This window comes from Hydra vulgaris, chromosome 13, assembly GCF_038396675.1.
Source record: "Hydra vulgaris chromosome 13, alternate assembly HydraT2T_AEP".
In the NCBI taxonomy this organism is placed as follows: Eukaryota; Metazoa; Cnidaria; class Hydrozoa; order Anthoathecata; family Hydridae; genus Hydra; species Hydra vulgaris.
This window is the reverse complement of record NC_088932.1, coordinates 38745708-38770270: the sequence shown is the minus strand read 5'-3', so window position 1 is coordinate 38770270 and position 24563 is coordinate 38745708. Positions and strand designations below refer to the sequence as shown.

General features: G+C 28.3%; 1 protein-coding gene across 1 annotated transcript; it reads right to left on the bottom strand.

Moving 5' to 3' along the window:
* Positions 1-4274: 4274 nt before the first annotated feature.
* On the bottom strand, positions 4275-24217 carry LOC100209109 (cytochrome b-c1 complex subunit 7). The gene is made up of 3 exons (XM_065814967.1): positions 24066-24217; positions 12807-12976; positions 4275-4493 (listed from the first exon to the last, which is right to left on the bottom strand). Exons 1-3 carry the CDS (start codon positions 24160-24162, stop codon positions 4416-4418), a joined length of 345 nt encoding a protein of 114 aa, XP_065671039.1. The 5' UTR covers positions 24163-24217; the 3' UTR covers positions 4275-4415.
* Positions 24218-24563: the final 346 nt, after the last annotated feature.

The following is a 24563-nucleotide window of genomic DNA, read 5'->3' as shown; positions in this document are numbered from 1 at the left end:
GTTATATTCATTAACAGTATTTTGAACAACCGGTCTTTAGGTGAACTTAATTATTTGTACGGATAATGAGAAAATTTATGTTAATAATGTTTATAAGTAAAACTACTTTTTTGAACATATACTTTTTAAAATCTTTCCAATTTTTTTTTAACAAGAAACATTATTTAAGATTTTGTAGATCAGTGTAGTGTGTTTGTAAAATAAAAACATTTAATTAGATTTTAACTTTTTTTTTTTTTTTTTTAATATATATATATTTTATGATTTTTAAAAATTGCAATTAATGTTTTATAAATATTATTATAATTAGGTGTACCAAACTATTTATCTTTTTTATAAAAGTTTTTAATTCTTTTTAAATTGTTTTTTACAAAGTATGTTGGAAAATACAAAAAAATCATTGTAAAAAATGTATTTATTAAATGTTGCGTTTATTAATAACGCAGTTGATTGGAGCAGGTTACGCCATTTTAGTAATTCAAGTTGTTGAAATGTGTTTTGTAGTTAAAACAAAACGAAAAATCAACAACATTCAATATTTAATTTTGTTTGGAATTTGTTTTGTAGAAATAAAGGTTACTACTTGCATAGCGTCGCAAATTGTATTTAATTCAAAAAATTTAAATAATGTAGGAATTATACTGTTTTCCTCAAAATGTACAAAGAAACGGAAAAGAATTTATCGAGGGTATATATTGTTGAGTCTATTTGTAGTCACTTTTGTAATATTTATTGCAATTCCAAACACAACTGCTACCTTTACAGCATTAAATATCAGAATGAGTCATATTTGCAGTTTGTGTTTATTTCTTACTGCTTTGGATTTTTAACTGACGTTGTTATATACATATTTCTATCACCGCCAATACGGAAACAGTTTAAAGAGTTGTTTCAGTTTTTATTAATTAGGCAAAAAAAATAAAAAAGTAACATTTCCAGACATATCCACCCTCACACAGTTCCTTACCCACACTATTTTTAATAATTAAATCCGAAACTTGATGGATTTGAAAATAATTTCCAAAAATCTGAGATTCTCTTATTTGCTTCAAAAAAAATGTCAAAGTATTTTGAATATTTTATAACTGAGAATGTTTTTTATTACCAATTTTTATCGTTGCGAATCGCACAGTGTACAATAGATCAAAGTTTAAGCAAATCCATACTAAACGGTTTTTAGAATTTTGAAAATTCTTTTTAGATAAAAAAAAGTTTGTTTTTCTATTGGTACCATAGTCTGATATCGATTGTTTATTTTTATTTACATTTGAGGTCATTCTGTAATATTCAAATTACTGCAGTAAAATAATATACTTACATCAATTTTTAAAGTTAAAAAAAATAATATTTGGTAGCAAAATTTTACGAAAATACCCCAATTATTTGCTTTGTTTTTGATAAAGCAAAACAAACTAGTTTATCCTTAAGTAGATCGAAATTCACTAAAAAAATTTATGTTCGAAAGATTTTTTTATTTTATATTTAACAGTAATGTCCGTTTAATAAATGCGAGGGTGTTGTCAATTTTGTGTATAATAGTTGTGTAAATTTCGCGTATAAAAGTTCATTTAGAGCATAAAAGTCAATGTAATAAGTACGCTGATGTAATAAGTACGATGATGTCATAAGTACGATGATGCTGTAAATTTTGTATAGTCATGGAAAAAATATTGCGGCATTTTTTCTCCCAATATTTAAGGGAAAAAGTAGAAGTTGGAAGTTATCTCAAATACAAAATCCACCTGTTAAAATGCAAAAATCTGACTTGGACAAAGTTATAAGATTTTAAAATGAACTCTAAATTTACTCATAAGGTCTATATAATGCTTCCGTTTTTTTGTCGTTTTAGATGAGGTTGATTGTAAATTTAACAGGGTGTGACGAATTTCACGAAAAAAGTTATAACTTAAACTGACAAAACAGAAACAACTAGAGTACTGCTAATTTTTTTGGTACAATAAGATGTTATTTGCTCTGTGTGTCGCACAAACATTTTAAATTTAAATTAGAACAAAAGCCTTTTTTGTTTCCTCGGTCATTTTCGAAACTAACTTCACTGTCACATCCTGCACAATTGAATTCGCTAAACATTAAAAAATAAATATTAAATCATTCAATAAGTACAAAACAAACAAAAGCTGTGAACTTGTGGTTATTTTAAAGGTTAAATAATTTTTTAAAAGCGTTGTAATGACGCTGATATGGACTTCAACATTTTACATTAAGGTGGTACACCAGGAAGGTAATTGACAAAAAAAAAATTTTGATTTTTTTTTTTAATTTTATGAAAGATTGACCCTTTAAGAAGACTTTTCAACTTTCAATATACTTGTTTGAATATATAGCTTAATTTTGACCTACTTGAGCCCCACTATCATATAAAACTACCTAGCAACCTCATAGCATCAAGTTTTTAACTTGTTTTGAAAGTGATTTTGGACTTGTTTTTTTAATAGCAATTTTGAGATGAAAGCGTAAAGTCATCAAGAAAGAATTGTTCTTGTTTTTCCCGGTCTAAACTGCATTGACAGAAGCCACAAACCTTATTAAATAGAGCACAAACCTTCTTGTTGCTTATTTGATTTTTTTTGTGTAAAGATGTCAAGCAAAAAAAAATTTATCTAAAAAAGTTAATAAAAAGTGGAACGGATGTCATCCAAATAAAAATTATTCTACTGTTCAGCTTCATAGAAATGAAGTTCATGAAAAAAGCATTTTATGCTATACTCTTTCAATTTACTAGCTTTCCTGATAATGACTATCGACACCAATTTCGCCCTAGAAATACAACTAAAACATTGTGTATGTACTGGAATAGCAGCAATACAAATATAAATTTATCTATGTCAATTCCACCATGGATAAAGACTTTAATTCTTCCTACTATTTAAGACCTACAAGCTGATGAGTTACTCAAATGCCTGGATGGTGAAACTCAGAATGGTAATGAAGAATTAAACTCTTTGATATGGTCTCGAGTGCCCAAAAACAAGTTTATACGGAAAAAAATTTCTTGAAATAGTTGTCCATTCAGCAGTGATCCATTACAATAATAGTGCAAATGGTGTATTAAATGTACTAAAGTATTGTGACTTAATCGGTTCAGTAACTTGTAAAAAATTAATTTTAGCAAATATTGCTCGTGTTAAACGAATGAATTTAAAATAAAATAAGTAAAAAGTAGGAGAAAATCTTTAAGATCAAATAAAATGGTTTCCGGCGATGCTGAACAGGATAAGAAAAAAGAATTTTATGTAGCTGGTGGTTTTTAGCTGTTTTAACATTTCAAAATGATCTATTATTTTTTATTTCTTGTTTTTTTTTTTTGCAGAAATGTTTTTTTTTTAAAATTTAAAACATGATAACTAAAGTAAAGTTTATGAACTGAAATGTTTATTTAATGATGCTCCGGTTGATTTATGGGTTTTTCTTGGATTTGGTAAGATTAAAAGTTATTGCTATAAATCTATAGAGGAAGTCAAAAATTTTCAATTTTTTTAGTAAATTCGTGATAAAGAGTAAATTTCAAAAAATTTAAAAACGCAGGTTAAACGGTGTATAATAAGTTGTCTTATAATTGTACCGATTTTCAATCCATGGCCTTTTCACTAGATCAAGATATTATGTTTTGAAATACAACCTTTGTGGTTCTTTTTTCCGCTATTATGGACTTTTAATAAGTTTTAAAATTTATCTTTTAAAATAAAAATAATAACACTTTATTTTCATAAAGCAAATTTTCATCAAAATTTATATTTTATATTTACTTTATAAAACAAATTCTCATCAAAAAGATACATTTTATATAACAATTCAGTTTCATTTTCCCCCTGGTGTACCATCTTAAAGTAAAAAAATTTCATATAGTATTTTTATAACATAAATAAAGATTTTAAGTTTTGTTTCCGGCGTTGTTTTCAAAAACACAATTAAAAAAGTATTACCAAGTATTATAATCATTGCCGTGGCTACCTCAAATCCCCAATTGTGAGGGAGGGGACAAGAGCAATTTTAGGGACTTCATTTGGAAATTTAGGAACCTTTTCGCAAATTGAAAAAGCTTTTTTTTTAAAAGTAATATTCATTGCTTAACTGAGACATAATTTGGCTAATTTTGCATAAATTGCAATTTTCATTGCATAACTGAGACATAATTTGGCTTTTATGCCTCAGCTAAGTTCGTTAAAGACCATTTTATTTTGGAGTTCAAAAAGAATTATAAAACCCGAACGGTTAAACAACAAAAATGACAAAAACTCTAATTGAATCCACAATAAAAAAAACTAGAAATTTATTTCAGAACAAATACATAACACTATTAACTTAAGATTTTATGAAAGTTTTAATAACTTTTTTACAAGTTAAGTGCTGATTTCTAATTCCACACATTTCTAATTACATGACTAAGTAGTTACTTATACTCGATCCAAGCTCTCGCGTTCTTTTCGTTCCTTTGTAACAGCCTCAACAAGCGGAGTTAAATAAAATACATCCTAAACAAAAAACATACAAACAAATATTTATCTAATATTAAGTTTTGTATTTAAAAAAATTGTATTTTTAAAAAGTTATATCTTTTATTTAAGTAATATAACATTTTTACAAAAATATATTTAAAAAATATTAGGTTTTTTTAAAAATTAGGTATTAAAAAAGATTCTAGCTTTTGTTAAATTAATGCATTTTTGTAAGGTACATAAAAATTATTTTTCTTTTAAAACTAATGTTTTTTAAAAAATTTCAGAAGAAACTTTTTTTAAAACTAATGATTTTTATGAACTTCTTCATATTTCTTCAAAAATATTTATAAGCATCTAATTTAGCTTATATTATAAAAAAAGTCAACTGCAAATAATTTTAATTTTAGAAAACAAGCTGTGCACTAATGAAAAGTTTTGTTTCACTTCTTCTTTAATGTAAAATAAATGAATAAGCAATTTATTATTTAAGAGTTTCTAGCTCCTTAAATGTTTTAGAAATACATGGTTAATTTTTAGTTTTTTTTTCATGCAATGCGCATTGTTTGCATAGTAAGTTTTTGTTTTAGCAAGAAAACCGCAAGCTGAACAGTGTTCTCACATTCAATATAGCAAAATTTAAACTGTAACAATACATATACTCATACATAAAGTGGTATGCTTGACCTGTCCGCTATTTATAATAATAATCCCTAGTTGAAAAGTCCTATATTTAGGAATTTGGAACAAAAAAGAATAAATATAAACATTTTCTAACTTAATGTTTTAATTTATTGGGTGTCAAATCTGAATTTTCTTTTGTTCCAAATTCTTATAGGATCCTATGAAACTTTTTGACTAGGGAAAATAAGAAAAAGAACAAGAGATTAGGTGTAATTTGACGGTTTGTATTTATATAGCTGATAAAAATCTATTATGCATATTCAACATAAAATCTACTATGCATGAAATTTTTTAAATAATTTTCTTTTTTTATATATTGTTATTTTCTTATTAACTCAAAATTGATGTTAAGTAAATTTTTAGTTGAAGAAAAAGGTTGTTTTAAGGAAAAAAGAAATACACAACATTTTTAGCTTGTATTTGTTTATAAAATTTATTTACCTGACCCTTAATTGTTACAAGTCAATGTTGACTTGATAGGCAGGAAATTTTCAATTATCATTTCATATTTATTAGGCTATTAAAAAATAAAAGTATTATATGTTCTATTGTATATTCAAGATTTAAAAAAAAAAAACGCAGTTTACTTACACTTATACTTTGTTCATAATAAATAATATTATAAAAATTTTATATTAATTAATAATAAAAATATAATATATACATATATATATATATATATACATATTTTTTAAATATCTTCGCTTCCAACAAGGCTGCAAGCAACCACTAATTATAGTTGGAAGTTACTGAAAGTGAAAAGATGAAGATTGTAGAGCAAGATAACAATTGACCGACGACTTAAAGGATCGCATATTATATGAATCAGGAAAGCAAGATGAAGGAAGCAAATTCCAAAGAGCTGATGTTCGAGGAAAAAAACTAGACGAATAAGCATTTTTGGAGCACTTAGGAACAGTCACAGAAAAAGGATGACACTTAATTGAATGACAAGTAACACGAGAATGAATTTTAGTAGATTGCACAAGAGACGCTAGCTCTTTAGAGCAGTGCCCATTATAGAATTTGTAGAAAAGAGAAAGAGAAGCAGCATTACGATGATGTGATAATGGTTGGAAGTTGGCTGCAAGAGCAGGTCCAACTATGTTTACAATGCATTTTTGCAGCTTGTCTAAAAGAGAAAGGGCATCATTAGAAGATCCACCCCAGATATGGCAACAGTATTCCATACAAGGCCGGATTTGGGATTTATAGAGATAGAGAATAGAATCCGAAGTAAGAAAGTGTCGAGCTCGATAAAGAGATGCAACCTTAGCAGATGCTAATTTTGCAACTGATTTGATATATGGTTTCCAAGAGAGATTGGAAGTAAGAGTTAATTCTAGAAGATGAAGAGTAGATGACTCATCAAGTACATCACCATTGATAAATATAGGAAGATCTAACTTATTGCGATAGCGATTGACTGAAAAAAATTGAGTTTTATCTGTTTTATCACCATGCTGTAGCAGAAGTGAGATCCTTTTCAAGCTCAAATGTCCCCTCCAAGCAATCAGAGAGTGTTGGTTTCTTATCACGACAAGAATAAATGGTAGTATCATCAGCAAACAATGCCACCTTAGATGTGAGAACATCTGGAAGATCATTAATGTAAATTTAAAAGAGTATAGGGCCAAGGATAGAACCTTGAGGAACCCCTGAAGTTATAGAATAAGAAGAGTGCTGTCCATCGAGGACAACTTTTATACTAAGATTGGAAAAGAAGGATTCAATAATCTTTAAGATGTTGCCAGATACACCATAAGAAGAAAGATTATGGAGAAGACCAGCATGCCAAACTTTATCAAAAGCCTTAGAAATGTCAAGAGCGATGGTCTTAACCTCCCCACCTTTATCTAATGCACGATAAAACCTATCAGTTATTACTGTTGGCAAATCAGCTGTAGAACGAGAAGATCGAAATCCATATTGATGGTCAGAAAGTAAGTTATTAGATTCAAGATGAGAAATTAAGTGTTTATTAATTAAAGATTCTAAAACCTTGCTTATGATAGGAAGAAGACTCCAGAATTTTTGAAGATAGGGACAACAGATGTGGCTTTCTAGCAGGCTGGAAAACAAGACTCTGAAAAGCACTTGTAGAATCGTTTTGAGAGTATAGACGACAGCTCTGGAGAACACTTCTGCAAGACAATAACAGGTATGTTGTCCGGGCCACAAGCTGTAGAAGAGTCTAGGCAGGAAATTACTTTAGATACAGAAGCTGGAGTGATACGAATGTCAAGCAATGGATTCACCTGTTTGTTGGCAATATCAGTTGTTGGCAATATTATCTTGTTGGCAATATAATATATAAAAAAAAGAAAACTATTAAAACCCATTTTTTCCTAAAACCACAATAAATACAATGTTTAAATTTTCAGCTTTATTTAGTTATTACAAGCTTTTTCAGAACTCTTAAAAACATAAGATATTATATATAAAGACTGTATTAACTATACATAAAGACTGTATTAACTAGAACTATAATCATTTCTATAATATGCGTCTTTAAGTTTGTTCAGATCTTTAAAAGTTATTGAATGGAAATTTAAGTGAAGACTGTTTTAAGTACGAAGATTTTTGTACTATATTTTTGTCATGGCGATTTCATATGCACATGCAACTAAGCTTTATACGGACAGATCCAAAAGAATTGTTAAATTCAAGACGAGAATTGATTTTTTCAAAGTTGGTAATCCAAGATACCTAACTGAAAATGCTCAAGAAATTTCAGAATGAATTGCTAAAAAAATTGGAGAAGGAAAAATTGAGAATCTGACCTACCATAGAGACGGAAACTGGATAGCCGTATTTAGAAATATAAACGATGCCAACACTATAGCTCAATTGGAAATCGAGTTGACCGAATTTCAAAAACCAATTTATTTTAGAAAAAGAGAAGATTTTGGCTTCTTGATAACAATTAAATGCGATCCGATTATTACAGACGAACAACTATCGCAACAACTAAAACCACGCATTAAAAATATAAATTCAATCAAACATCCAACATATGACTTTGACAGAACCATAGAAGATGGACAAAGACTCTTTAGTGTTAATCTTACAAAAGCAGTTAAAGAATTGCCACACGAAATCGAAATAAACGGGCAAAGGATAACTCTTAATTTTGCTGCAAAAAGAATTCCTCTGCCGAACATGCCGCTCAACTCATATCCTGAGAGAAAGATGCAAAACTAAAGAAACTCAAATAAACCAGCCCATCAAAACAACCATGCCAACGACTATCCCAATGGAAACTCAAAGACAACAAGAACACAAAACAGAACCAAAAGGAGAGGTAAAAAACTCAATATATATAATATAGCAAATAAAATATTCCGAAATTTGTTGTCCTAGACAACGACCAAATTGATATTAGTCTTTCTGAGGAAGTTAAAAAGAAAGTAAGAGAAACGCAAAAAGGAATAAGGCTGCCTTTGCCGAAGCCAGAAGAAAAGAACAATAAGAACAAGCACAACAAAAACAACACTCTGAAACCACAACAGAAGAAATACCATACATAGATTTTAAACCAAAAAAACAACAACAAAGAATCGAAAAAATCATAAAAGTACAAATAAACAAAACAAGAGATCAAGAACAAGAAAAAAGCGCAATCATTGACAGAGAAGAAAAAAACAAAAATGAAGAAGACACCAACTGAAGCAACAACAAGACACAGTATGGTGACGAAATAGAGGAAGACTCAAGCGGAAGATTCAATCAAGGAAATGAAACGAGCTATAAAAAACAAACGCAACCTCCAACACCAGAAAAAGATAAAATGACCCTGAAAGTAAAAAGACCCCGAAAAATCCAAAACAAAAAATGGCAAAAGAAATTTTATCTTCGCAGAAAATACAGTAGTATGTGCCTTTTTTATCATTTGTTAAGTTTGATATTACATTTTATATTATTTATAGTTTATATCATGTTGACTATTTTTTACACTATGCATTATCTGACTATGTGCACCAATTGAAGGCTTTCCCTTGATCTAGGAAAGGAATACAAAACATTAACAATATATATATATATATATATATATATATATATATATATATATATATATATATATATATATATATATATATATATATATATATATATATTTTCCTGAGATTCAAAGGAAAGATTCAAAAAAAAATAAAAATAATAATAAATGTTTATTTGAATAGTTAAAAAAAGGAGAAAACAAACTTTTTTACGTCAAACGTTAATGGTATGAATAATTTAAGTAGGAGAAAAACAATTATAAATTCTTTTAAAAACAAAAACCACGAATTCTTTTTAATAAGAGAAACACATTTAGATGATGATAAAATTCACTTACTAGCAAATGAATGGAATGGAGACATTTTTTTCTCTCCTGGGAATTCTAAAACCTGTGGAACTGCAATTCTATGTTAAACACGTCACAAACACATGTTTTTTTCAGGAAACGATACACATGGGAATTACAATTAAATAGCAGTTAAAATAAAAAGCATAAACTATTTAATTATAAATATATATGCTTCCTCAGGCAAAAACATGCAATACCTAAGGAAAATATTATATATTGAATTAGCAAATATATTCTGCAATAAAGAACTAAACAATTTTATTATTATCATGGGAGGAGATTTTAACAAAACCCTTTCAATTAAAGACAGATATCCTTTCTCAAATAAAAAACAATGTCCCTCAAATAGTTTTAAAAACTCTATTAAATATTCTAGAAACAGAAGACAAGTGGAGAGTTTTTAATCCGAATGCAAATGAATATACATTTGCTTCTGCTAATGGAGTTTCTCACTTAAGACTAGATCGTTTCTATATAAGTAAGATATGCAGACAAAATATAAAAACCTACTTTGAACCTACAATATTAATGAATCATTATAATGCTCAAATAATAGAAATAACAAATAACAAAATAACTTTTGGAAAGGGAACATGGATATTAAACAACGCGCTCCTTCAAAAAAAAGAATACAAAACTCTAATAGAAATGACCTGGGAAGAGTGGAGACAATAAAATAAAAAAGATTATAATCTAAAAAAACTTCTAAAAAATGCATCCAAGAAAATATACTTAAATAAAAAAATATGAAAATTTTATATAAAGACATAAAAACAAAAATAGAATTAATTGAAAAAGTAAGAGCCGAAGGGGCAGCTATAAGAGCAAAAATTCAATGGCGATTAGAGGGAGAGAATTGTGCAAAATTATTCTTCGATTTGGAGAAAAACAAACTAGCAAAACAATACGTTTCAGAAATAAATGACAAAAACGGAGAAACAAAAAATACATCTGAAGACATCCTATATGAATTCAGAGAGTTCTATAAAAATCTATACAAAAATAACAAAAACGAAAACGATTCCCAGGCAACTCTATTAATTAATTCTAAATTTAATAAAGTTACTAAAGAAGATAATGTACTATTACAAAAAGAACCATTACTAAATTTTGCATGGGGGAAATCGCCCTTCAAGAGCTTCGGTATCACATTTTAAGTTTTAGGCAGTTTCTCCTACTTCACCCACTGGAGGGACCAATTCCAGAAAATGAATAATACTCTAAACAAATGGATTAAACATAAACTTTCATTAAAAGGAAGGAAAATTATTATTTACTCTTTGATAATCCCACAAACAAAACATCTAGCTTTATAGTACCCCTCCCAAATGATGGAGCAAAATGGAAACAAAACTAAATAACTTTCTATGGGGCAGGAAAATACCCAACCTGAACAAACAAACAACACAACAAAAAATAAAAAATGGTGGAGTTGAAGTTGTCAGTTTAATAAACAATCTTAAGGCAATCCAAATGCAATGGGTCTCCAAATTACATAACCAAAGGTTGGAAGGCCCATGGCAGAACCCAATGCTTCACATATTAAACTCGCATAGGAAATCAAACCAAAACGTACAAATATTTCAAACTAATCCCACGCAACTTAAAAAACTTCCACCATCTATCTTCAATTACTTAAAAATTGGTACGATGTTAAAACATCTTATAACGTCCCAATAAGAGATATAGAAGAAATATTTGATCCACCTATATTTTATAACAATAACATCTGTGATAAACGCCACTGCTTTCTCATTCCCAAAAAAACCCATATTAAAAATGAAATAATGCTCATAGATGACATAGCGAAAACTTTTAAGCCGGATTTCTACACTATAACTCAATAGGGATCAGAGCTTAAAAGTATTGTGGTAGCTTTGCCGCTTTAATGGCATAACAAAATTAAACAGGAAGGACAAAGTTATGACCATAACAAAGTACCCAATTTCTAAGCAAAACAAAAAGATAATAAGAATATAGAAATATTACAGTACTATGTACAAACTTCTAAACAAACCTAAAAACCCTTTGAATCTAAGATATAAAAAATGGTCATTGAGTGATTACAATAGTATGAAAACACTAAACGAAGATGACTGGAAACAATTTTTTTCAAAAAAATAGAAAAGAAACACAAATAAAAAAGCAAGTGATATACTATTTAAAATAGCACATTTTATACTACCAACAAATGAAAATATGTTTAATAGGAAACTAAGAGCAGACAAAATATCCCCGCAATGCGGAGCTCAAGACAAAACTATAGAGCATATGATGTACAATTGCAATAAAGTACAGCCTTTGAAAATTTTTGTCTTAGACATTCTTGATCAACTTTACCCTTCTGAATACCCCCATCAAAATTCTCTTAAATTTTTATTATATGGATATAGCGTAAAAAAACATGATAGAGAGTTTGGAAATTATTTACTAGAAACTCTCATTGTAGAAATATTTTTTAACAGGATGAAGTCATATTATGAGAAGAAAATTTTTAGCATAAAACTTTTAGCAGAAAATTGATGATAAAGTTAAAAGTATATTAAAAAAAGAACTTCTAATAATAAAAACAAATAACACACAAGATAAACACATTAATGAGATAAGAAATATTTTTAAAAATGGAAATCTTAATCTAGTTGCTGATATAAAGAATTATAGGTAACCTTAACTTTCTCGAATTTCGTATTTTCATTTTATCTCGCTTTTTTGTTTTATTTTGCCTTTTTGTTTTATTCGATTTTACTTCGATTTTTATTTTTTCTGTTTTTTATTTTAGTTTTTAACGGATATAAATATTTTATATTTGGTTATTTACCCTTACGGATCTTTGCAAAACGGTTTATTATTATTATTTTTTTGTTCACAAGATTAACCCTCCAAAGAGGGACATCAATAAGCCAAGTAGCTGGCTGACAGTAAAAAATATAATATATCTATACATAAAGATATAATAATATGTATTTTAGAATTCTGAAATGGTTTAATTGACACAGATTATTCAGTGAATAAATTTTTGTAATTAAAATTGACTTTAAATTCATTTTTTAATTTGAATTGACAGTATAATTTGACAAACAGTACATAATATTTAATACCAATGTAATTTGGTAATTCAAACTGACTTAAATTTTGATAATATATTAATTTCATTATTTTATCATCTGTAATTTTGTGAAGTCAAATAAAGAAAATTTATTAAACAATCAGCATTTTAAAACAAATAATTCCACACTAGTAAACTGAATAAAACAAAACAATTTAAAGAAAAACAGACAAAATTTAAAAAAGATATAAAATGTTTAAAAAAAAACCTCATCAGGCTTAGTCCATTGATCTTTTGGTAATATCTGATGCTTCAAACTGAGATCCATAGCTCTCTTTATTCTAAAAGCACGCAGATTGTACTCCTCCTCTGATAACCTTTGAACTGCATTTTTTACATCAGGATCTTCTTCTTTTAGAAGATCATCAATTCTTAACCCTTGAAAAAAATTATATTGAAAATCACCCAAAAGTCTGGGACTATTTTTAAAAATTTAACCAAAATTTCAATCAGAGATTAAAAAATTGCAGAATATACTGTATCAAAATGTATAAATACATGTTGCAAATGCTATATACAATATAGTTTATGATATTTATAATTAAGTAAAATAAAATTAACAACAATGGCTATAACGACATAAACTATAATAATTTAGTTATGATTGGATACGAAAAAAATTTAAATGATTGCAAAAATACATAAACATACTAAGCAAGAGGTTTTTCAAATAAGAACTATTTCCATAGTAATTTTAAAAATAATGATTCTTTTGTGGAAAAAAAAAAGAATCTTTTATAAACATTTTACAATCTGAAAGTATGACTTCCACTATTCTTCAATACCACATTAAGAATTTAGATTTGAACACTCAAATAGAAAATAAATGTTGGTTTATTTGTGAAAAAAGTTACTTTCCAGAAATAATACTTTCAAATTGATAGATCAACTTTTATTCTATTTTCAGCAGACAGGAAAACAACATTCAGATAGGTAGTTATTAATAGTTTTGAGAGTACAGAAAGTTGTTCGATGTGAGAAAGATATAATCTGAACCACATGTTGTAGAAGAGACTTAGTGAGAAAGAAATTTAGTCATGGAAGCAAAAATGATTGTTAACTCGGACAAATAATTAATTTTTTAGGGATGTTCAGAAAAAAGCGCTTATTAGAATTAAGAGAGCAATTGGATTAAAAATTCTTTGCAAACATCTCAAAATTGATCAGATCTTATTACACCTCGGAGGTAATAGAATGTGACTAATTTGAGATATTTGTATTAACAAAAAGGTGTATAAACTTTTGCTAATTATGCTAATTAAAATTTGATATTGTAAAGTAAGTAGTAAATGAAAGTAAATAAAGGTCAATAAAAGATATAGTAATAAAGCATTTGAACAAAATATAAAAACAATTAAAAATAGAACAGAATTAGAAAAGAAAAAGTGAGAAATCGAAGGTATTTAATCGAAGGTTAACTCTGTGATATTTTAAAAATGTTTCCTCTCTAAGAGCTACCAGAGCTGAGGAATCCTTGATACCATACAGTCTCAGAATCATAAAAGCACTACTATATTTAGCAGTAATTAATTTAACCAAACAGGAGCCCTTGGTGTTTTAGTTCAGAATTATCTACTCTTAGCTGATGCCTTGAAAAAATAAATACAGAAATGCAACTGCAAAAGAACATGTAATAAGTTGTATTGGATTACATGTAACTATTAGCAGGCTGTTTCTTGAGTTGTTGTTTTTTTTCCCACGAGTTTATCCCTAATGTTTGAGAAAAACAACTATATATATATAATATATATATATATATATATATATATATATATATATATATATATATATATATATATATATATATATATATATATATATATATGTATATATACATATATATATATATATATATATATATATGTATACATATATACACATATATTTATATATATATATATATAAATAAATATATATATATAAATATATGTATATATATATAAATATATGTATATATATATAAATATATGTATATATATATATATATAAATATGTATATGTATATATATATATATATATATATATATATATATAATATATATATATATATATATATATATATATATATATATATAATCATCAATATTTTTATATTTAAATTTCCATATGCATTTTGACAGCATGGTGTCTTTTGAATACATTTTATTTTTAAAGGATTGTTAATCAGGTACATTCTTAGAGGAAACAATACATTTATATATCATGTTTTTTGATAAACATTTTCCACTCATTGGACAATTGTTTTTTTTGTTTACAATTACAACTTTCTGCTGTTTTTTCATTTAGGATTTCTGTTTTGTTTAGCAAAGCATTATTGCTAAACTAAATTAGTATATATATCAGCCCTTATCAGGAGTTGGGGTCGGCATTCGGCAATACCGATATAACTGCCAACCTTAAAGTATTTTGAGGTATGTATATATATATATATATATATATATATATATATATATATATATATATATATACATATTAGTAAGTGACCGGGGTCCCGGCCCCAAACTAAAAATGAGACTTTTGCAAACCTGAACCCGGCTTAGCAAAATTAAAAGATTTAGCAGAGGTTGATAGCCGGGGCTAGAAAAAAATTTATATTACTTAATATATAAGGATTTTATGCTTACAATTACTATTTATTAAATACTCACATACATTTATATATTTTTAAACTCTAATTTATTTCCAACAAGATTGCAAGCAACCACTATGAAGTTATGAGTTACTTTAAAATAGAGATTAAGTTAAAATACTAGGAAACGTATAACTGAAGACTTAAAAAGTTGTAAGTTGTTTAAAAAAGGAAAACATGAAGATGGATAAGAGTTATAAGGTTTTTCTGATGTGCAAGGAAAAAACTGGATTAATAAAAGTTTTTTTAGCACAAAGGGTCAGATACAGTAGAAGGATGCAACTTGTTGAATAAAAAGCCACGCAAGAATGAGTTTTGGTTTATCATTACAGAGATGATAGCTTGTTTGAGCATTGACCACGATCATATTTGTAGAGAAAAGAATGAAATGCAACCTTACAACAATGGGAGAGTGGCTCAAGCTTGGCAGATAAAGCAGGTCTTATTACATCTACAGAGTGGTTTTAGAACTTATCTCAATATAGGAATGCCAGCATTATTGCAATATTTTTTTGCAGTAAATGAGTTTTGTTGTCTAACAAAAATTGTGGATTTTGAGCACAGAATTTAAAATTCATAAGCCACTGCAAGCCTTAGGGTGTAACAGAAGAGAGATCAAATTTAAAATCGGTTGCTTGTTCTAAGCAATTAAAAAGTGAAGATTTTTAGTCAAGACAAGAGTATAAAGTTGAGTCGTCAGCAAATAGAGTCACCTTAGATTTCATGAAAATTGTTATTGTAGATAAGAAACAATACTGGAGCAAAGATAGAATTTTATGGTCCCTTAAAGTTACTTGAAATAGAGAAGAGGATAGGCCTTTAAGAATAACTTTACTACTTCAGTTAGAAAGAAATAATTTAACAACCTTAAAACCTTTATATAAAGAAACAGAGTAAAGACTAATTGTAGGATGGTTGAAGAGGTCAAAGCGTATTCTAGAATTTTGAAAAATTTAAACCACTTATTTAGCACTTTTTAAAAGTTTAGCAAAAATTGAAGAGAGTTCTGGAAAACACTTTTTTAAGACTATGATAGAAATCTATTCTGGAGCACAAACTGTAGAAGTTGTAAGAACTGCAGAATTGAGAATTAACTTTAGCATTGAAAGCCAGACTGATTTCAATGTTTAACAATGGATTAATCTATTTAAATGTAAGGAAGAGCATGGACATATTCAAGAGTCAAACTAGAGTAAGAATTGTTTGCAAATAACTCTGCTTTATTCTGGGACGAAGAAAAAGGATCAGACCCATCAAATAGAGATTAAATGTTAGACTTACTTTAGTTAACGGCATTGTTGAAGACTAACCAAAAGTCTCTACAACCTAACATCTGAGATAAGATACAAGATTTATTAAACTGAGAATAACAGAGCTTAACATTAGACAGGACTCTTTTACATTGGCTTTTTGCAATAATAAAAGGACATTTGTTCTTAACAGAGAAGTTCTTGAAAAAAAAAATGATTGTTTAATAAAGCAACTGCTCAAGATGGTGAAAAATGTGGAATAGAATGAGACTTGACTTATAATTGAAGAGAAGTTAGTAAAAGCTTTGAAACTTTTAGTCCAGAAGAATTAAAAGCTTCCACTTGCACAGAAGCACTTTATGCATACATATTATGGATACAAACATGTTTACTATTTATTTAAATGCAAGCATAAAATATCCTTTCATTGTTATATAAACTTAAGTATTTATATGGTGTAGTATTTGCAGAAGAAGAAGATGATCAGATGGATGTGTGGTGTGACTCTAGCAAGACAAGAAAAGGAGGTGTAAATAGACAGATTAGAAAAAACTTATCGAACAACGTTTGTTAGAAAAGATTAAAGTAACTTAGGTATCAGCATGTAGAGAGGTAGCAGCTTTTAGTAGAAAATGGTAGTGGTAGAAGCAAAAAAACTTGAAGAGAGTGCCTTACATATTGTATAAATGAGTTTTAGTTAAGAAAAAAAAATGCTCTAGATTGTTTATATTAGAGAAACAGCATAAAAGAGGAAGGATAAGCCTGATGATGATGATGATAATGATGATTATCATCATGATCATGATGACCATGATAATCAGGCTTTAGCCTTTCTTTTTCATCAATAGCATGATGATGATCATGATGATGATAATGATGATCATGATGATGATTATGATAACTGTGCTGATCATAATGATGTTTGAATATGCATATATATACAACATATAACATGAACTTTGAATAGAAAAAAATACTTTAGGATGCATAAATGTTTATGCAGCCCCGGTCACAAATTACTAAATAGTGTTCCAAAAGAGATTACTCAGAACTTTGTGAACTCCATGCCGAAACATATCAATGAATGCTTAAAAGCAAAAGGATTGTCAACAATATATATATATATATTTTTTAATGTTTTGTAAGTAATTTATTGTTAGGGTTTGCTAATTTTGTTTTTGTGGTTTGTTTATCTTGGCCACATTTTTTTTAAATACAAATGAACACTTGCTTTAATTTCAATATTTTAGTTTTTAATTTTTTAAATTCTATAATAAATTTATTTGAGATTATATGATTGATTTCAATAAAAAAAACTTAAAAAAAAATCACTTTCAGTTTATAAAATATCTAATTTCAAACTTATATTCATACTAAAATAACTAATATATATATATATATATATATATATATATATATATATATATATATATATATATATATATATATATATATATATATATATATATATATATATACACACACACATATAGTATAGGTATTTCACTAATGTGTGAGGAAGGAAACTAGATGAATAAAAGAGCATAAAGGGATAGCTACAGCAAAAGGTTGCAACTTTGCCAAATAACCAGACAAACAAGAATGAGTTTTGGTTAAGGAAATGAGATGATTGCTTGTTTGAGCAGTAACCATGATAATGTTTGTTGAAAAAAGAAAGTGACACAACCTTATGATGATGGACAGTAGCTCAATCTTGGCAATACAGGGCCAACTACATTAACAATGTATTTTTAGACCATGTCTATAATAGAAAAGACAATATTGGAAGAACCAACCCAAATATGACAACACTATTTCAAACAAAGAGGAATAAGAGATTTGTAGAGGTAGAGAACAGAATTCAGAGTAAGGAAATGGTAAGCAAGATAAAGAGAGACAACCTTAGTAAATGCTAATTATGCTATGAATTATATATAGGGTTTCCATAAAAAGGCACTTGTGAAGCCATAAAACTTTATTATTTGTGGACGAACAGTAAAAGTGTTTATAAAAATAAATTTACATTCAGTATATTCAAATACATACAGTTACATTCGAAAGGAGGAAAGAACACCAACATGCATTTGAGTTGCTAAAAAAGAATCTTTGCAAAGAACCTGTGGTAAAATACTTTTACAAAATGGTCATCCTGTAATGTATCTCTCACGAACTTTATCAGACGCTGAGGCAAGATATTCTAATATCAAGAGAGAAGCATTGGCTATTGTATGGTCTACTCACAGAGCTTTGCATTTTTTGTTCGGTAGAAAATTTATATTGATATCAGATCACAGACCATTAGAGTTTATATTTGATTGTAATAATGAACTGACTTAAGTGATATCTGTTAGAATTTTTAGATGGGCCCTACAAATGATGGTATTTGACTACAAAATAAGTTATAAGAAGGGAGAAAACATTCCTCATGCTGATGCATTATCAAGATCAAAGAGAAGGATCAAAAAACCTTTATACACTAAGTTGAGTCTGATATCGTGAATCTTGAGCAAATAATAAAAGAAACAAAAAGTGATAGAGTATTGATGGATATCAAAACCAGAATTAGCTAAAATAATTGGAGTAGGTGCTCTGTGATAGAAAGACCTTATGAATCTATAAGGAATAAATTGACTATTGAAAAGGGAATTGTATGTAATGGTGATCTCATTGTACCTCCTAGAACAATGAGAAAGATGTTTATCAAATCGGTCCATGATGACATACATTGTGGCACAATACAAACTCAATGTAGATTAAAGTTGGAAGCTAGGTGGCCTGGCTACTGTCAAGATGTTGAAGAGAATGTAAAAAACTGTGAAAAATGTGCCAAGATAAAGGTGAAGAAAAAGAGGATGTTACATACATGGCCAAATGAAAACAAACCTTGGTGTAGAGTGCATATAGATCATGCCTATGTACAGGGTGTCGGACTGTTTTTAATTCTAGTAGACTCTTTTCTGGATGGCCTGAAGTTATTTAGGTAAATAACCATGAAGCTGCCCAGTAAAGACAGTACTACAAAGTGTTTTTTCAAGAAATGGAGTTCCAGAGGTTTTGATATCCGATAATGCTGCAGAATTTCATGATACCACCTTAAACCAGTGGCTAAAGAAAATAGGTTGCTTGTCTTATAAGACCCCACCCTACCACCATCAAACTAATGGAACAGCTGGAAGAATGGTAGAGACAGTTAAGATGGGTTTAAAAGCTCATTCTCCGGATAAAGGTTTATTATGTGGATATTTAAGCAGAATGCTTTTAAGTTACAGAACAATACCTCATGCAGGAAGATCAAGGAGCCCTTCCGAGATGATGGGGAGGCAGTTGAGATTTCCTCTCACTATGAGTTTTGAAAGTGGAACACCATTATGGTATCACCAAAGACCAGATTCTAAACCTGAACCTGCTTCATTTATCTGCAGTCATATTAAGGAATAACTCTTCAGGTACATTAGCACACTGTGACCAAATAAATAAACACCTAACTGAGCCTAGTATAAGTATGAATAATGAAAACAGTAAATATTATGATCCCATTAATAATGATAAACTCTACCCTTTCAATAGTGATAAATCTGATATGTCCCAACTACTTGTAACTGAGGAAGAACATACCCAGAATTGAAGAAGTACAAAAGCCAATACATTTCAGGGATGTGAAGCCGTAAAACTTTATTATTTGTGGACGAACAGTAACAGTTACTGTTCATCCACAAATAATACATCATCCACAGCTTTAGCAAGACAATCAAAAAAGAAAATTTATCAAATAATTTAAATATAGAAAAAAGTAATTTTAGAAAGAATCATAAAGGGTATAGAGGCTAAATGTCCCAATACTAATTAAAGACTCAAGTAAATCTTCTTTTCTGTTTTTATTCAAAAATTTAAAAATAGTAAATTTAGATTATGAAAATTGAGAACCTGAAAAATTTGGAGGACTTTCCTACAATCTAAAGAACTTAAACAAATTTTATATTTAGAAAATACGTCATGACAATGAAAAAATATCAAATGCTTATATGTATTATTATTATATATTATGAACAAAAAATTGTAGTTTTATGAACAATCGTAAGATTAGTTAAGATTTTGATTTGAGAGAAATTTACAGTCAAATTTACTACTGCCAAAAAATCAAGATAACCTCTTCAAACTGACCCGGAGAAATGGGATATGGGGTTTTAAAGCCAATGATATAATAAGTAACCGGGGTTGATATTTGACCAAGGCCTGGACAAGGTTTGATAAAATATGGCTGGGGCTGCATAAACATTTATACATCCTATAGAATATTTTTATAATTCAAAATTCATGTTAAATTTTGTATATATACACATCATTATGATCAACATGATTATCATCATCATCATTACCATCATCATTATCATCATCATCATCTTCTTATTCAGCAAATACTACACCATATAAATACAAAAGTTTATATAAATATGAAAGGATATTGCATGCCAGCATCTAAATAAATAGCAAATATATATGTTTGTATCCATAATATGCATGTATAAAGAGCATCTCAGAAGCTTTTATTCCTACTTTTTAATTTTAAGTCAACTCCATATTTTTCACTATCTTGAGAGGTTGCATTATCAAACATTAATCATTTTTTTCATCTTTTTTACAAAAACATCTCTCTTAAGAACAAATGTCTTTTTATTATTCCAAGAAGCCAATGTAAAAAGGTCCTGTTTGATGTTAAACTCTGTTATTCTCAGTTTACTAAATCTTGTATCTTATATCAGATGTTAGGTTCTAAAGACTTTTGGTTAGTCTCCAACAATGACATTAACTTTAGTAAGTCTAATATTTAATTTCTATTTCACAGGTCTGATCTTTTTACTTCTTACCAGAATAAAGTAGAGTTATTTGCAAAAAAATCTAATTTGACTCTTGACTCTCTAATTTGACTCTTGAATCTAATGGCCATACACTTCCTGCCAGTTAAACAGATTAACCTATTGTTAAACATTCAAATTACTCTGGCTTCCAATGCTAAAGTTAATTCTCAATTAAACACGTCTACAATTTGTGCTTCAGACAAGATTTCCATCATAGCCTTAAAAAGTGTTCTCCAGAAACCTCTTCAATTTTCGCTAAATTTTTAAAAAGTGCTTAATAAGTGGTTATAACTTTTTAAAACTTACAAAAACACTTCGACCTCTCCAACTATCCGACAATTAGTCTGCACTCTGTTAATAGTTTCTTTGTGTAAAGGTTTTGAGATAATAAAAATATTTTTTTCTAACTGTAGTATCTAAAAAATTTATCAAAATCAGTAACTGCAGTATTCTTGAAAAATTTTTCACTCTTCTTGACTTCAAATAACTTTAAGGGTACCACAAGGCTCTATCTTTGCTCCTGTATTGTTTCTTATTTACAATATCAATCTGCATAAAAATTTTACATCTAAAGTGGCTCTATTTGGTGACGACTCAACTTTATACTCTTGTTTTGACAAAAAATCTTCACTTTTTGATTGCTTAGAAAATTTTTATTTGTTCTCTTTTCTGTAACAGCTTTGTTCTATAACAAGGCTTGCAGTGGCCTATAAATTTATATCCTGGACTTTAAATTTACAATTTTTGTTAGACAACAAAACTTATTTATTTACTGCAAGTAATGCAATAATGCTGGCATTCCTATATTGATGAATAACAACCCTCTTACTCTCAGACAAAGCCTAAAAGTACATTGTAAATGTAATTAGACCTGCTTTATCTGCCAAGCTTAAGCCACTCTCTAATTGTTGTAAAGTTGCATTTCTTTCTTTTTTTTTACAAATACCATCATAGTCAATGCTCAAACAAGCTATTATCTCTAATACAATAAACTAAAACTCATTTTTGCACTGTAAAAACTTTAATGAATTGCTTAACTATGTTGCTTTGAAAAGAAAGCTATTTTCTGAGCAAATCATGAATACTTGGAATAGACAGGGTGCAGGATTTTTAAAATTTTCTCTTGGGATTGTAGAAATAGATACAAGGTCTGATCTTATTAATTCACCACCAAGAAAGCAACTCTTAACTACAAAGAACTACTAAGACAGTGCTTGCAACTAGCAAATTATTGCTGCTATTTCAGAAGGAATGCCAGAAAATTACACCAACTTCAAGCATGGGTTCACCTTGACCAAGGTTTAATCAAAGGATTGGTGGTGTCTTGTGATATAAAAGCAGCCAATATTTTATGTGGTCTTCAATCTCACTCTTCCAAGCACCCATGCACTTGGCGCATAGCATCTTCCACCAATCTTGCTAAATGTGGAAAATTGCAAACATTTGGTTCTCTCGAAACTTTTTTTCAATCTTATTTGAAATCTTATTCATGAACCCATTCTTAAAGCAGATGACACTATCCTTGTTTGGGATTTGATTACACCTATGGAACTACATATTTTGCTTAGGGTTGTCAACCACCTTTACAAAGTTCTTAAAACTGTCTGGCCTCAAACCCTGATCTAATTTATGTATTAAGTAAAAGGTTTTGCCTTTCAAAAAACTGATTTATTTAAAAAAGATTAATTGGTAGAAAAAATATATAATCAATATTTGTGATAAGATCCTTAGAATTTAAAACACATATACCACACAAAAAATAAAACAACTTTGAAAAATTATTATGGATAAAACAGATTGACTTCTTAGTGCACTAATTTCAAAATTAAATTTTTATCATCTAAATTGCTATTAATAGAAAAATGTAAGAGCAAAATAGATTTTTTAAAACTTAGTCAGGGAAATGAAAGCAATGAGTCTATTTAAAAACTTGGACTTCAGTTTTTTCAAACTAAATAAATACTCAAATTTAAGTTATGTCTATGTTAACAAATTTTGTGTAAAATTATGCAAGTTAGTAAACCAAAATTGTATTTAAATGTTTTGTAAGAAAATCATTTTTATTTGTATTTAAATGTAATGTAAGAAAATCATTTTTAAAGCATGATTAAAATAGGATGGACGCAATTTAACAGAATTATATGAAAGTTTAAAAATTTTAGTTATAACCATCTATGAAGATTAGTTCAGCTTGCAATGAAATTTATGTTTATCAGGTAGTATAAATATAGCCTAACTACATTTTATTTTTTTATTTCTGAACATCTCAAAAATAATTTTTATAAAAAGAAACTTTATATTTTACAAAAACAAATGTTAACTTGTTTTTTTAAGTATACAATTATACTTTAGGAAATTAGTGGAAAAAATCAAGAGAAGGATAAATGATAAAAAAAACAAAAGCTCACTCAAATGTAATGTCTAAACAGATTTTAGGAAAAGAAAATAATCAAACCATAACATGTAACTCTTTAGAGACTACAAGAGCTACATATTTCCATAACATGCTTATAAGTTATAGATGCTTCACTGTTATGAAGAATTCATGGTCAAGTGTTACGAAAAACACTTTTTATTACTTATAATCGAGCATTACTTGAGTGATATGACATAACACTCAAGCAACACTTAATTTATGCAGTTTAAAAAAGCAACTTAAATGCAATACGTCTAATATTTAAAATGATTTATTTTACTAAATAAATTTAAAATGAACCATAAAAAAAATAAACCTAATGCTCTGTATCCTGAGGCGTTTAAATACCAGCCTCGAAAGGCGTTAAAATATTTTTGCAATACTGATGGATTTCCTGCTCTGGCAGCGGCCATATCGATATTAAAGCTTGAAATAAATCGACGTCAGTTCAACACAATATCATCGATATCGGTGAGGTTGTTTTTTATTAAACTACGTGCTATTTTTTTGACGTGCTATTTATTAATCACATATTTCATTACGTCAACGTTTGTGTGGATTTTTGCTGTTTATAAACTATTACCAGGGCCGCCGAGAGGGAGGGGCAAAAGGAACATACGTGCACCGGACGCCAAGATAGCCAAATACAAAAAGTAAAAAAAATTGCTTTTATTGATGAGGTATAAAACAAATTTACTTGGTGATGTGCATAACAAGTTACTTTTATTTGTATTACCAAAGAATTATAGTTTAAATAATTCATCTATTTACTTTGGTTAGTAAGAAGCAACCAAATAAATAAATATATATATAT